Genomic DNA, 14797 nt, shown 5'->3' with positions numbered 1-14797 from the left:
TGACAGATTAGGAAAAGGGGAGGTGCAATGAGACCTGGGTGTCATGGTACATCAGTCATTGAAGTTTGGCATGCAGGTACAGCAGGCGGTTAAGAAAGCAAATGGCATGTTGGCCTTCATAGCGAGGGGATTTGAGTACAGGGGCAGGGAGATGTTGCTACAGTTGCACAGGGCCTTGGTGAGGCCACACCTGGAGTATTGTGTACAGTTTTGGTCTCCTAACTTGAGGAAGGACATTCTTGCTATTAAGGGAGTGCAGCGAAGGTTCACCAGACTGATTCCCGGGATGGCGGGACTGACCTATCAAGAAAGACTGGATCAACTGGGCTTGTATTCACTGGAGTTCAGAAGAATGAGAGGGGACCTCATAGAAACGTTTAACATTCTGATGGGTTCAGACAGGTTAGATGCAGGAAGAATGTTCCCAATGTTGGGGAAGTCCAGAACCAGGGGTCACAGTCTAAGGATAAGGGGTAAGCCATTTAGGACCGAGATGAGGAGAAACTTCTTCACCCAGATAGTGGTGAACCTGTGGAATTCTCTACCACAGAAAGTAGTTGAGGCCAATTCACTAAATATATTCAAAAAGGAGTTAGATTTGGTCCTTACTACTTGGGGGATCAAGGGGTATGGCGAGAAAGCAGGAATGGGGTACTGAAGTTGCATGTTCAGCCATGAACTCATTGAATGGCGGTGCAGGCTAGAAGGGCCGAATGGCCTTCTCCTGCACCTATTTTCTATGTTTCTATGATTAGTTTACTTTATTTTAATTTTTTTTGCTTGATTGGGGCAAAAGGTGTTCATGCTGGGAAATTAGAACCTCTATGACCACTTTTGGCATTAAGTATCTAGGTTGAGTGCTCTGAGGCAAACACAGGGTAAAACTTCCTATTCTAAAGCAGCAACATCATTTACCCCCAATCTCGAATCATTTATGAATTTTGCTTTGATTCAAACATGGACCTACTGAAACAGCCTCCACTTACTGGGTTGGAGGAACTTGCCCTTTACCTCCTTTGTGGACTGTTAACCGTTTTACATAGGCAAACATTGCCTCTGCTCATCTCTATTGTGCTCTCTCGAGCTGTATTTTAAAAATGTAATTTGGGAGATTCATTTTTTTTGCGGGGCTTTTTTCACTCCTGTCCATTTTTCTGTCTTAAAGTACTGATGGTTTCACGAGGGCTGGCCAAGTGTGTCTTTACTGATCGTAAACAATAAGTGGCAGACAGTTGAACTCCTAAGGACATCAGAGCTGAGACAATCCTGCCCTCATCCATTATTCACCAGTAGGAGTCACTGGATAGCCATCAGGCATGGAAACCCCTGTTGGTTTTCTTTTCTCTGCTCACCGCTCCTCTCTTTCCTCTCCCTCCACCCCACCACCCCCACCCAAACTCGCCCATGCGCATCTTGACCACGATCAGTGAATTTGGTGCAGATTTTCTGATAGAGTACTACACCAGCTTATGACTTTACCTGAGAGGCATGCATGTACTTTTTCCTCCTTATGCAATGTAAATGAAAATGCCCTACCCAGGGTAACAGCCTCCCTAGAGTCAAATTTGTAGTTGGATTAAGTGATGTGTTGAATTTGCTTATTGTAATCTACACTTGTACTAGTCATATAGGCCTGTCAACGGCAAAGAAAGCTGCCCACAAAGATCTTATGATCTATGTGGCGAAAACTTCAGCTTTCTCGACCTTAATTTGATTGTAGTGCTGTCAAAAGGAGATCTTCAGTGTTAGCAGCAGTGATGTCATCAAGCTAAACAGTCAATCACATTGAAGAATTCTCTCACAGTAAACCAGGAAGTAAAAAGCACTGATTATCATTCACTTTCAAAAAAAATTTTTAGAGAGCAAAATAAATATTAGGACATACACATGGGGGTTATGGTAAAGCTGAAATGTCCTAAACTTCATTTTAACATAGCTTAACTTTTCATGGGATGTTGATTAACAGCAATATTACAATGGCAAAGGAGAAGTTTTCGTAAGTTCGTGATTTTACTGATTGCCAGCTATGGGGGAGTTCCATAGTACAGCCTGTGGTGGAGCAGTGAATGACTGACCGTAACATCAGAATTTCCGTGTTTATCTGCGCATGAATGGTGGATAGGGTGCCAATCAAGAGGGCTACTTTGTCATGGATGGCGTCAAACTTCTTGAGTGTTATTGGAGCTGCACTCCAGCAGGCAAGTGGGGAGTATTCCATCACACTCCTGACTTGTGCCTTGTAGATGGTGGAAAGGCTTCGGGGAATCAGGAGGTGAGTCACTCGCCGCAGAATACCCAGCCTCTGACCTGCTCTTGTTGCCACAGTATTTATGTGGCTGGTCCAGTTAAGTTTCTCGACAATGGTGACCCCCCCAGGATGTTAATGATGGAGCATTCAGCAATGGGAATGGTGTTGAATGTCGAGGGGCGGTGGTTAGACTCTTGTTGGAGGTGGTCATTGCCCGGCACTTATGTGGTGCAAATGTTACTTGCCACTTATCAGCCTAAGCCTAAATGGTCAACCCGGTCTTGCTTCATTTTCTGAGAAGTCGCAAATGGAACTGAACACTGAAGTCATCAGTGAACATCCCCATTTTTGAGCTTATGATGGAGGGCAGGTCATTGATGAAGCCCCTGAAGGTGGTTGGCCCGAGGACAGTTCCCTGTTGAACTCCTGCAGCACTGTCTTGGGGCTAAGATGATAAACCTCCAACAACTACAACCATCTTCTTTTGTGCTTGGTATGATGAGCCAGTGGAGATTTTTCCCTTGATTCACATTGACTTCAATTTTAGTAGGGCTCCTTGATGCCACACTCGATCAAATGCTGCCTTGATGTCAAATATAGTCACTCAAATCACCTCTGGAATTCAGTTCTTTTGTCTGTTTGGATCAAGGCTGTAATGAGGTCTGGAGACAAGTGGTCCTGGTGCAACCTAAACTAAGCATTGGGTGAGTAAGTATCGCTTGATAGCACTGTTGATGACACCTTCCATCACTTTGCTGATAATTGAGAGTAGACTGATGGGGTGATAATTGGCTGGATTGGACAGCTGATTTTTGTGGACAGGACATACCTGGACGATTTTCCACATTGTCGGATACATGCTAGTGCTGCTGTACTGGAACAACTTGGCTAGAGGCACGGCTAGTTCTGGAGCACAAGTCTTCACCACAGCAGCTGGGATGTTGTCGGGGCCTATTAGCCTTTGCTGTATCCAATGCGTCAGATGTTTTATGATATCACAAGGAGTGAATCAAATTGGCTGAAGATTGCATTCTGTGATGGGTACCTCCAGGAGGAGGCCGAAATAGATCATGCACTTGGCACTTCTGGCTGAACATGGTTGCGAATGCCTCAGCCTTTTCTTTTGCACTCGTGCTGGGCTCCGCCTTCATTGAGGATGGGGATGTTAATGAAGGCTCCCATTAGTTGTTTAATTGTCCACCACCATTCATGACTGGATGTGGCAGGACTGCAGAGCTTTGATCTAATCCTTTGATTGTGGAATTGCTTCTCTCTCTATAACATGCTGTTTCTGTTGTTTCACATGTATGTAGTCCTGTGTTGTAGCTTCAAGTTAGCACCTCATTTTCAGGTATGCCTGGTGTTGCTCCTGGCATGTTCTTCTACACTCCTAATTGAACCAGGCTTGGTCTGCTGGCTTGATGGTAATGGCAGAGTGATGGATATGCCAGGCAATAAGGTTACAGATTGTGGTGGAGTACAATTCTGCTGCTGCTGATGGCACAGCGCCTCGTGGATGCCCATTTTACAGCTGCTTGATCTGTTTGGAATCTATTCCAATTTGGCACGGTGGTAGTGCCACACAACATGATGGATAGTGTCCTCCGTGTGAAGATGGGACTTCGGCTCCACAAGGACTGTGCAGTGGTCATTCCAACCAATTCTGTCATGGACAGATGCATCTGTGATGGGTAAATTGGTGAGGATGAGGTCAAGTAGGTTTTTTCCTCGTGTTGGTTCTCTCACTACATGCTGTAGGCCCAGTCCAGCAGCTATGTCCTTTAGGACTCGGCTAGCTTGGTCAGTAGAGGTGCTACCGAGGCACTCTTGGTGATCTACATTGAAGTCTCCTACCCAGAGTGCGTTCTGTGCTGTTACTACCCTCAGTGCTTCTTCCAGGTAGAATTTCTGAAATTTGTCCTCCAGGTACTTTCTTCCTCTTAACGTTATCACATGGCTTTTGTAAAGCCGGAGTGATCAAAATCGCAATGGATTTTCTGCATTGGATGATGGGCCTGAATTCTGACGTGAGACGGAATAAATCCAAAGGAAGAGTGTGAAGAATATGGTACCAAAATTAAGCGATTTTTACATAAGAACATAGTAGGAGCATGAGTAGGCCATACGGCCCCTCGAGCCTGCTCCGCCATTCAATAAGATCATGGCTGATCAATGACCACAACTCCATTTTCCCGTCCATTCTCCGTATCTCTTGATTCCCCGAGACTCCAAAAATCTATATATCTCAGCCCTGAATATACTCAGAGACTCAGCATCCACAGCCCTCTGGGGCAGAGAATTCCAAAGATTCACAACCCTCTGAGTGAAGAAATTCCTCCTCATCTGTCTTAAATAGCCTACCCCTTATCCTAAGACTGTGCCCCCTAGCTCTAGACACTCCAGCCAGGGGAAACAACCTTTTGGCATCTACCTTGTAAATGCCCTTCAGAATCTTGTATGTTTCAATGAGGTCACCCCTCTCTCATTTTTCTAAACTCCAGAGAATATCGGCCCATTCTGCACAATCTCTCATCATAAGACAGCCCTTTCATCCCAGGAATCAATCCAGTGAACCTTTGTTGCATTGCCTCAAAGGCAAGTATATCCTTCCTATAATGAGACCAAAACTGCATAATACTCCAGGTGTGGTCTCACCAAGTCCCTGTACAATTGTAGCAAGACTTCCTTACTCTTGTATTCCAGCCCCTTTGAAGGCCAACATGCCAATTGCATTCCTTATTGCTTGCTGTACCTGTTTACTAACTTTGTGTTTCCTGCACGAGGACACTCGAATCTCTCAGCACCAACATTTAAAAGTTTCTCTCCATTTAAAAAAATACTGTGTTTCTACCAAAGTGAATAATCTTACATTTCCCTACATTATATTCCATCTGCCACCTTATTGCCCACTCACTTAGTCTATCTCTATCCCTTTGCAGACTCTTTTCGGGTGGTTTGCGACCGGGTTTTTGCAGCGTTTTGACCCTTCCCGGCGGAAACCCGGTCATGATCCTCTGTTCCTTTTTTGCAGCGGCGCTTGGAAGCACTGCCGGGGAGAGCTGCACAGGGGGTGGAATGACTCGGATTGCGCTACCGTCCGAGTTTCGGCACTCACCCGACTCGTACGCTGCGCCCCGAAAACTACCAGGTAAAACCTAGCAGTCAGCGCTGCCAGCAGCAGTAAGTTGGAAAACCTGAAAGAAAGATAAGTTAAAGTTTTTTTGCAGCGATTTGTTAGGTAAGGGTCTTGGTAATGTTTTCTGGATTTCCCCTCCCCCCCCAGGCCCCTCTCGCAGCCCTCCTGGCCCCGTACTAAAATTGGCGAGAATCGCGTTTTTGCGCCCCGAATAATAGTGCAATGCCTCTTTTTGCGCTGCGCAAACCCCAAATGCCAAAAGTTAGGCCTTAAATCGGTAACGGAGCGAAAACGGTAATTTTAACAGAGAAAGCCAAAAATCCATCCCTTTGTGTTCTCCTCACAACTTACTGTCCCACTTTGCTTTGTATCATCCGCAAACTTGGATACATTCCACTCGGTCCCTTCATCTAGGTCATTAATATAGATTGTAAATAACTGGGGCCCCAGCACTGATCCTTGTGATACCCCACTAGTTACAGCCTGCCAACCTGAAAAAGATCCGTTTATCCCTTCTCTCTGTTTTCTGTCCGTTAACATGTCCTCTCCATGCTCATACATTACCTCCGATCCCATGAGCCCTTATCTTGTGTAATACTCTTTTATGTGGCACCTTATTGAATGCCTTTTGGAAATCCAAATATACTACATCAACTGGTTCCCCTTCATCTACCCTGCTAGTTACATCCTCAAAAAACTCATAAATTTGTCAAACACTATTTCCCTTTCATAAAGCCATGTTGACTTTGCCTAATCAAGTTATGATTTTCTAAGTGCCCTGATACCACTTCCTTAATAATGGATTCTAGAAGTTCCTCAACCTCATTCGACTCTTGGTTCCCCACCATTTTAGGTATGCTTTTTGTGTCTTCTACTGTGAAGACAGATACAAAATATTTGTTTTACCGTTTCTGCCATTTCCTTATTTTCTATAATAATTTCTCTTGTCTCGGCCTCGAAGGGACCAACGTTTACTTTTGCTACTCTCTTCCTTTTTTCATACTTGTAGAAGCTCTTACAATCTATTTTTATATTTCTTGCTAGTTTTCTCATTTTTTACCCTTTTAATCAATTTTTTGGTCATCTAAAATGGAATTGTATTAATGCAATTTTATATCATCTTGACTCTAGGAAACTACGGTGGTGGAGGCGGTGGTGGATTTGGTGGCCGTAACAGATACTAATTCAGTAACAACCCGTTCCAAGGGTAAGTCTGTGATACATTCCTGTTACTGAATGTGTTACTGTTGTTTATAGTACCAGTAGCAAAAATTTAAAATTACTTCTAATACAAAAGCAAAATATTGCGGATGCTAGTAATGTTTGAATCCTTAGAACCTCAGAAGCTTTCAAGTAATAATGGATTTCACATCTTTTAAAGATGCATTTCCTTTATATCCTTGCCCCAGTTAGATATGCAAAACTATTCATAATTGTAGCAAGTTGTGTGGGGAGGAATAATGTAGCCACAATTTATTTTAACTAACTTAGTTCTGGAAAACAAGGTTCATTCAACATACCACTTCTTGAGGGCTTTGTACCATTTCAGTTTTAAATGGATAGTAACATTGGATTTTTATGATTAACTGCTGCTTACTGTTTACCTCTATTTTATTGTAACAGGCATCACTATATAAATAGGGGAGGATGAGAGCCCAGAGTTTACAGGACAGCTGCAGGTTATTCTCTCAGCAAAATTTTAAGGAAAAAATTTATCTCAGCGGAACATAAAAAGGCAGTGAGATGACGGAAGACTCCAGAGCACAGGCAGAGAAAACCATTTTGTCAATTCTTGGGATTGTTTAATTGAGCGGACTCTTGATGTGGAGAAAGGACTGTAAAAGATGCCTTGGAGACAGATTTCTAGCTTTTAAAATTTTCTTTGCTGTAGTATCTTTGTAGTGTTCTACATAAGTTACAATGTGGAATTGTTATGAGTTTGAGGGGATTTTTTTTGACATTTAAATATTCCTAGATGCACTGAGAATTTTATGAGAGCTATAAGAACCATGATCATGGAGTTGTAATATTCAGCCTATGTTAAATATTTGCAGTGTGTAGAGTTTGGAAAATGTTGTATGTCCCAGTAACTTTAATAAAATCCCCCCAAAAAAGAAAAGGGGGTGTGTAATTGTTTTCTTAGGTAGATTTGTTATGGGTGGGTAAAATGTTCAGTCTTTGACACAGCCAGGGAAATGCAAGGACTGCTAATCAGACGAAAGGTGCAGAGACGAATCTTCAAGTCCTCAGAATTAAAAACTGCTAGAACTGAGTGGTTTCTGCAAGAAGGAGAGATCCTTAGATCTTGTAGATACAGCAGCTACTTCATCGGCCAGGAAAGGCATGATCCGGCGTTAAACAGCAAGTGGTTTACACTTTCAAGAAAACAGGTCTAGCACAAGAAGTCTGGACAAAGAAGCCTAATTTCAGCGAGCACTCTTGTAACAGTGGGCGGTATTCATGCAACAAAAGCTTTAACTGCAGTAAATTTAAAGAGGAGGCCAACGAAAACAGATGTGTCTTATAGAGCAGAATAGAGCTAAGCATCAGTTAAACTTCATGTAGGTAAGATATTCTTTAATTGTCTTATTTTACAGAAGTGAAGAGGTGGTCAATATGATAATAGCTCATAGCAAACTATTAGATCATGTTTGTTTTATATTTTCAATTCGTTCCATAGCTCCATATATTTTGTTCGTAGGAATTTATATCTACACCAAGTCCTTTTTGTGCAAAATTTAAAACTTACGGTTTCTTTTGCTTAACTAATACCTTTTCTGTGCTATTTAAGGTTATAGTATCTGAAGGTGGGTGTTGATTGTCCACTGGATCTTAAACTGAGAGCTGCCAGACTTCATTCCACATGTGATCAGAACCATCCTCAGCCAGCGTCTGACCTCTATCAACTGGTCTGAGCTGCACTGAAACTGAAATCACAGTGGTGAGGGCAGTGAGCTTGGCTATAAAGCCACATGATCAGTTTTGTTATCTACTGAAGTAGGTAAGTGTACAGAACCTTGAGCAATAAGCGTTGATTTGAATGCAACATTCAGAGTGAACCGTGAATTATTTTGAATAATTAAATTGCACTGAAGGGGTTTGGCATGTCAGAATTAAGAGAATCTATTCAATGCTTGCTGATCTAGAAGCCAAGTTAGTGTTGGAGTATCACTAACCTTGTTAAAATGCTATTTTCTTTTAGCACATGGGAAGAACTTTGTATAATGAAAATGTAACTTATTTTAAAACTTGACTTAGTATAGTGAAGCTTACTTGAGCCAATTTTTTTTAACGATAAATTTTCAGAATCCTGATTTTCTGGTAAATCAACCCAGTGTCCCAAACAGACAAAATATTTCACATCATTGATAAAATAGCTGAGCATTAACATCCAGATGTCTTTCAGCAATAGATTCGCTCCTAGAATCTGGCTGGTGCTAGTTATATTCTTTGCCGTATGTGCCTTTAACAATGTGCAACTATTTAAAATTAATATTAAATGCGGAATGTGCTTGTGATTTAATAAAATGCAAACATTTCGGAAAATAAGGGAGATGAGTTGTGAAGAAAGAGGGTCAGTACCCTAACTCAATCAAAAGAAACATCCAGATCAGATAAACATACAGCCAAGTTTATTATTTTTGCTGGCAAATGTGCTATATCTTTGAATTAAGATTCACAGTTTTTTTTACATTTCCACTTGACTTCGGGTCATGGAAACACTTCCTCAAGCAAACGTCAAGTAATCAGAACTGAATTTGTCTAATGTCTTTGAGGGATGGGTGGCCTATTCTTTTTGCTTCCTTCCCTGCTATTCCTGTTGGGAAATGCCAGTCTTCTATGTTCCCGATTTTGGGGGGCATTATATGCTGGTATTCATAATCAGTAGATTGATTTAATTAGTAGAAAGTTTAAAAACTTACCAAATATAGCATGCATGCATTTAAAAATAAAAATATACGGGGACAACCTGAGCTGGCAAATGGACTCGCTTGTGGCAAATTGTAGGAAGCTAGAACTTACTAGCAACATTTTTGTGGTTGAAGAGGACAATAAGTCGCTATGAAACTTTGTATTGACCCCTTGACTGGAATTATTCCTGTTTAATATAGGTTCCATTCCTTATACTACAAAGCCATGTGGAGCAAAAGTTTGATAATCTCATCTTGAGCATTGGTGGGTGGTTTCAGGAACAGTGACTTACATTTATATAATGGAATTGGCATTGGAGTCAAGCTGTATAATGTACATGTATGGATTGTGGGTATGGATAATATCGGACAAAGTTGTAATCGTGCTCTTTTCTGCCTATCTTCTCTTCCTTCTCCCCGCCCCCCATCCCCACCTTTACCCCAGAACTTTCCAGCACTCACTGTTAGATTGAAATATGAAGAGAGATAACTTAAAATACAGTACTTGAGGGTACTTGATAGCCGTGGAAACTTTCTCTGACTCATTTCAGGGGAATAGGGGAGAAAATTGGCCAAAATATGATCAACACTAACTTTTTTGGAAAAAATATAGAAAATATTTAGACGTTGAATTTCAATTCTGTAACAAAGTTAATGCTGTTTTGGGATTATTTCTGGAATTAAGCTTGGGGGTTTAAGTGCAATTGAAAAAGTGTCTAGAAAAGCATCTCCAGATTGTATGAATTTACAAAAGTTTTTCCAAAGCTTCACTGGGTAAGTTCACTGTAATGGAATGCTGAGCTGTATGGGCCAAAGAGATCTTGGTTAAGACTAGTTTTTGCTGATCCCAGCTGGAGTAGTGATGGTGGTGATCCACCAGTTGATCTAAGCATCCGTTGACTGAGGTTTTTGTTCTCTCTTTTTTAACCAATGATCGCTGTTGGAAATGTTCTTCTAGTGGATGTTGGATTCGGAGAGAATCGGGCCAGATTGGGTCTCTGGTCAAATACCCCACGAGTGCCTGCTATCTAAGTCTTGCATATGGAGAATGATCATTTGAGGAGGACTTTTATTTGTGAATCTGCACCATAGAAAAGTCCATTATAATCTATTGATAATTTGAAATAGCTTATTCTCTTCACTATTCATTTCTGTGAAATGTGGAACTTACATTTGGATTGTGATAATTTTTTTCTCCCTTTCCAGGAGCTGATATGGAATTCAATGGATCGTGGCTGTTACTGACAAAGATGCTGAATTCCATAAATTGATAGCTTTCAATTCAGTGACAGGTTTTTAAAGGTAGTTTTGATCAGACACTCCAATTTACTTAATTTAGTGATAAGGCAGGAGGGATGTGGCACTTCACTCACTACACTGCTATCCTTCGAGTTTATCACCTGTTACTACCACTAATGGTCATCTATGGAAGTCCTGTGAATGGATGGAAATGGCAAACAGTAATAAATTACATGGGGAAAGTAATTGTGGAAAATTACCTGTTGCAAGAGCACAATAAGGGACCACAGATTCAAACGGCAAATTTAGAACTAAGATCAGGAAGTTCATCGATATATGGCAGTGTTTCTCAAACTGAGGGGTCTGTGGCCGGAGGTAATTTGAAGCCTCCTACTCTTATCTAAAGCTGACTACGATTCAGTTCTTATGAATTATTCTCAACAGCTGAGCCCACCTCCTCACAGGCCTACAGTTCTCACTTTGCAATGACATTCCTTGCTAGTCGAGCCGATTCCTCTTCCTGGTGCCGTGACCCTGTGCCGTCCTCCCAACGTCATCAGAGCAGGGCCCTTCAAACACGTGCCTAGACGTATTCACGCAAACACGTACAATCCCACAGTGCAGCTGTTACAGAACATGCCAGTGGGACAGTATGGCAGGTGAGTCATGCTTCCAGCAGCATCCCAACATGTGCATGGGTGTTCGTGCCCTTACTCACCTTGGCTAGCCTGCTGACTGCTTTAAAAATTGTCCAGAACTAAGTGGCTAATCGTGGCCACCTGTTGCTGTGGAGTACCCAGAATTGGTGAGAAGCAGACACACCCATCTCACTGATATATGTAAATAAATACCTGTTTCCTTAAAAGCATTATTAAAACACTACATACAGCACTTTCATATTGAGTATTATATAGTATTTTCTGTGATTACTAATCAATTTTAAAAGGGGTCCGTGATTACTTACTGATCTTAAAAGGGGTCCTTCAAAGAAGTTTGAGAACTACTGATACATGGAATGGACTTCTAGACAGAGTGGTGGAGACAAAAGCCTTGGAATCATTTAAGAACTAATTGGATGCTATTGGTCTGCAATTTATCATCATAGGCAGTTCCTCGGAATCGAGGAAGACTTGCTTCCATTTTAAAAGCGAGTTCTCAAGTGACTACAGTCCAATGTGGGAATTACAGTCTCAGGTGGGGCAGACAGTGGTTGAAAGAAAGGGTGGGTGAGGAGCCTGATTTGCCGCACGCTCCCTCCGCTGTCTGCGCTTGATTTATGCACAGCTTACTATGTATATACAATCACAGTTCTTCCAAACCTCTATACAGGTACTTCTGTTCCTTTTCAAAAGTGGGATGTGCTGCATGTGAACCCAGGTAGAACGTCAATTAATTGAGGGGTGTAAAGAAACATTTTTGTAGATTGAATTTTAGATTCTATTGCTACAATCTTTCTCAAATGTGTAATCTCAACAACTGAAGGTCTCAGGTTGGATGTGGAAATCGTGAGAACTGTAAGAAAATTAAGTATATGATGGATGCGGTTTGCTGAAGTGCCCAAAGGACAATGGTGGTTTATATAGGCCACTTCTAACTCTACACATGTATTCAGAGATTGATATGACAAACCACCTGTTGCAAATTATTTTGTCAGTTTCTGTTTGATCACTTCCTTTGGTGTACATATTTCCATAATTAAGTTGTCTGTCCAATTTCTCCCTTGATACTATGAACATTTGGCTTTCTTTGTTTTTTGCTTTATTAAGTTAAAAAAATTTAAGATTCAGTACAGTACATCAATAAATGTGTATCTTTATTTGTCATCACACTTTATTTGGAAATGTTAATTAAAGAATCTACTATCTGGGTTTATTGATGCAGGCAATGAATAAAACCTCATGCTGTTGGAGGAAAAGAAACCCATCTGCGAAATTAAGCAAGATGAACTGAACTATTGTGTATTCCATTTGGGTTGCACCTAGTCATTATGCTTTTTTTTAAGAAACTGGGTGAAACTATTGCAGCTTGTCAGTGCTACTTTGCCTGGATCTAGTGTCAGTTTTTAAGTAGATTAACACTGTTGCGCACATGCAAACATGCTACAGGCAATGTCAGAGTTTACACTGATGCTCATAAAATAACCAGACTGATTAGTAACTTGGTTCCTCAACTGGAGCAGTACCAGATGAATTGCTAAGCCAGAATGGTAGGCAGATTTGTGGTCAATGTTCTGATCTCCAGAGGATCTTGCTACCTATTTCCAGCTTTGTAAGGTGGCATGGAATGCCTCTAGTCGACTCGGACACAGCATTCCCTTTATATTCTAAGCATGATGGTGCATAGTTGTACAATGAAAGAATGCTATCACTGATGAAACTACCCTGAGCTTGAGTCAGAAACATCAGGTCAAGACATAAAAGTGGACAGGTAGGTCAAAGTTCCTAACTGTTGGAAGTAACCTAATTTAAACCTTTGTTAAAACCATGGCTTGATGGGAATGTACTACTAAATAAATATAAATTAAGTTAACATCCGAATATGAGAAACGGGCAACCTAATTGGCTATAATGGTAAGATATTTACATTGTAGATAGCAGAAAACAAGGTAGTATCCTCACAGCCTAAAAGGGGAATTAAGATAACGTCATTGCATAAAAGGAGATAAATATAGTCAGTCATGCAGATAGCTTTTGAAATATTACTCTGAAATCCAGAGTTCAGCTAAACCAAACATTAAAATTTAAACATGCAATGGACATTGTATTATTCTGCTAAAGTAAAGCTGTGTATCAAAATTGCTGTGAATAGGTACAGACTGGGCTCAGTTCGAAAAATAATTTCTTGCTAGATTGACACCCATTGTAAATTACTGACTCCTTACTATGGTTTAACAGGGAATTACTAGTTTTAAAAAAAAAAGCTTAATATTTTTGATAGATCTCAAAATTAAAAGTTTTTCAGAATGGAGGGTATTATCATGGACAGAACCTTTGCTAAGCACCAGCAGCATAGGAGATGGGGCAGGGGCTTCCAGGATGTAAACAGGCTGGTGTGCTGAGTGAAACCAGGTGTAGTAGCTTGCTGAATAGTAGAAGAGGTCCAGGCACTTTTTAAAGCAGACTGAGGGCGAGCGACTTTCAGTGGGTGGGCATTTTAGATGTGTGCCTACTGGGACGGGTTATCTGCTTGTTACTTGAGGAACCTACTTGTCCCTGCACGTTTGGGGCCAACTCAGCATTTAAGCAGAATCCATGCCATCTTTACTGCAACTCCATGCTAGAATCTATCCAATCAGGTTTTCTGCAACAAAATGGCCCTAACCAAAGTCAAAAATGCCATCCTTAATGGTGCATTATTTCTCGCTTATTCTGTTACGGTCAATCACATCACCACCTTCAATGCCTTTCCTTTTCTCCAGCTCAGTGGGACTGCTCTCACTTGGTTCGACTCTTGTCTTTGATTGTATCCAGAGCGCCTCCAGCAATAGCTTTCTTTCCTCCCCTGCACACTTGCCTCGAGTCCCTCAAAGATCTATCCTTGAGTTCATCTTCTCATGTCTACTGACCAACACCTCGCTCTACCCCTCCACTGGCTCTATTGTCAGACAGCTCTCCAACATTTAGTCGTAAATGAGCCACATTACGAGCCACAATTTCCTCCAATTAAACATTGGAAAGACTGAGCCATTGTTTTAGGTACTGGCTGCAAATTCTACCCTGGCTGTGATTCCATGTCCCTCCTTAGCCATTGTTTTGGGCTGAACCAGACCAAACTCAACCTCAGCATTCTATCTGACCCCGAGCTGAGCTTCCACATCCATGAACTCTCCATTGCCTAGATGCCTCCTTCCGCTTCCAGAACTTGATTGTCTGCCTCTAATTTGATGCTGAAACCTGTGGGAGTGGAAGTCCGTATTACCCAAGTACCTCAAATGTTCCTAATGCACAATCTGAGACCAGCATACGATGAGTTAAAAAGTTAAAACTGCTTTCTGCTGAGCATGCATTGTAAGTAATTTTAACCAGGCCTAAAAGCAAATTACTGTAGATGCTGGAAATTTGAGAAAAAAACACAATGCTGGAAATACTCAGCAGGTCAGGCAGCATCTATGGTGAGAGAAACTTAACGTTTCAGGTCAATGACCTTTTGTCAGAACTAAAAGCAAGGCTATCTTTACAGGAGACTAAAATAGTAAAATGTGTTAGTCATTCAGCTATATACAATCTGGAATATATCAGCTTGCTTATCTGTTTAGGGGAATGG

The 14797-nt window shown here is 41.3% G+C and overlaps 1 protein-coding gene across 7 annotated transcripts in view; it reads left to right on the top strand.

The window, feature by feature from the left end:
- Positions 1-7503, top strand: part of LOC139264404 (heterogeneous nuclear ribonucleoproteins A2/B1-like) — a 55692-nt gene extending 48189 nt beyond the window's left edge. For 6 of the 7 annotated variants that reach the window (XM_070880804.1, XM_070880806.1, XM_070880803.1 and 3 more), the window contains 3 exons: positions 5280-5396; positions 6516-6591; positions 7008-7503. In XM_070880804.1, the coding sequence (XP_070736905.1) occupies positions 5280-5396; positions 6516-6568 (170 nt within the window). In that variant the 3' untranslated portion in view covers positions 6569-6591; positions 7008-7503. The remainder of the gene's footprint in view (positions 1-5279; positions 5397-6515; positions 6592-7007) is intronic. The other variant, XM_070880809.1, reaches the window with a different exon arrangement.
- Positions 7504-14797: the final 7294 nt, after the last annotated feature.

This window comes from Pristiophorus japonicus, chromosome 5 (genome assembly GCF_044704955.1).
Source record: "Pristiophorus japonicus isolate sPriJap1 chromosome 5, sPriJap1.hap1, whole genome shotgun sequence".
NCBI classification, from domain to species: domain Eukaryota; kingdom Metazoa; phylum Chordata; class Chondrichthyes; family Pristiophoridae; genus Pristiophorus; species Pristiophorus japonicus.
This window is presented reverse-complemented; position numbering and strand designations above follow the sequence as displayed.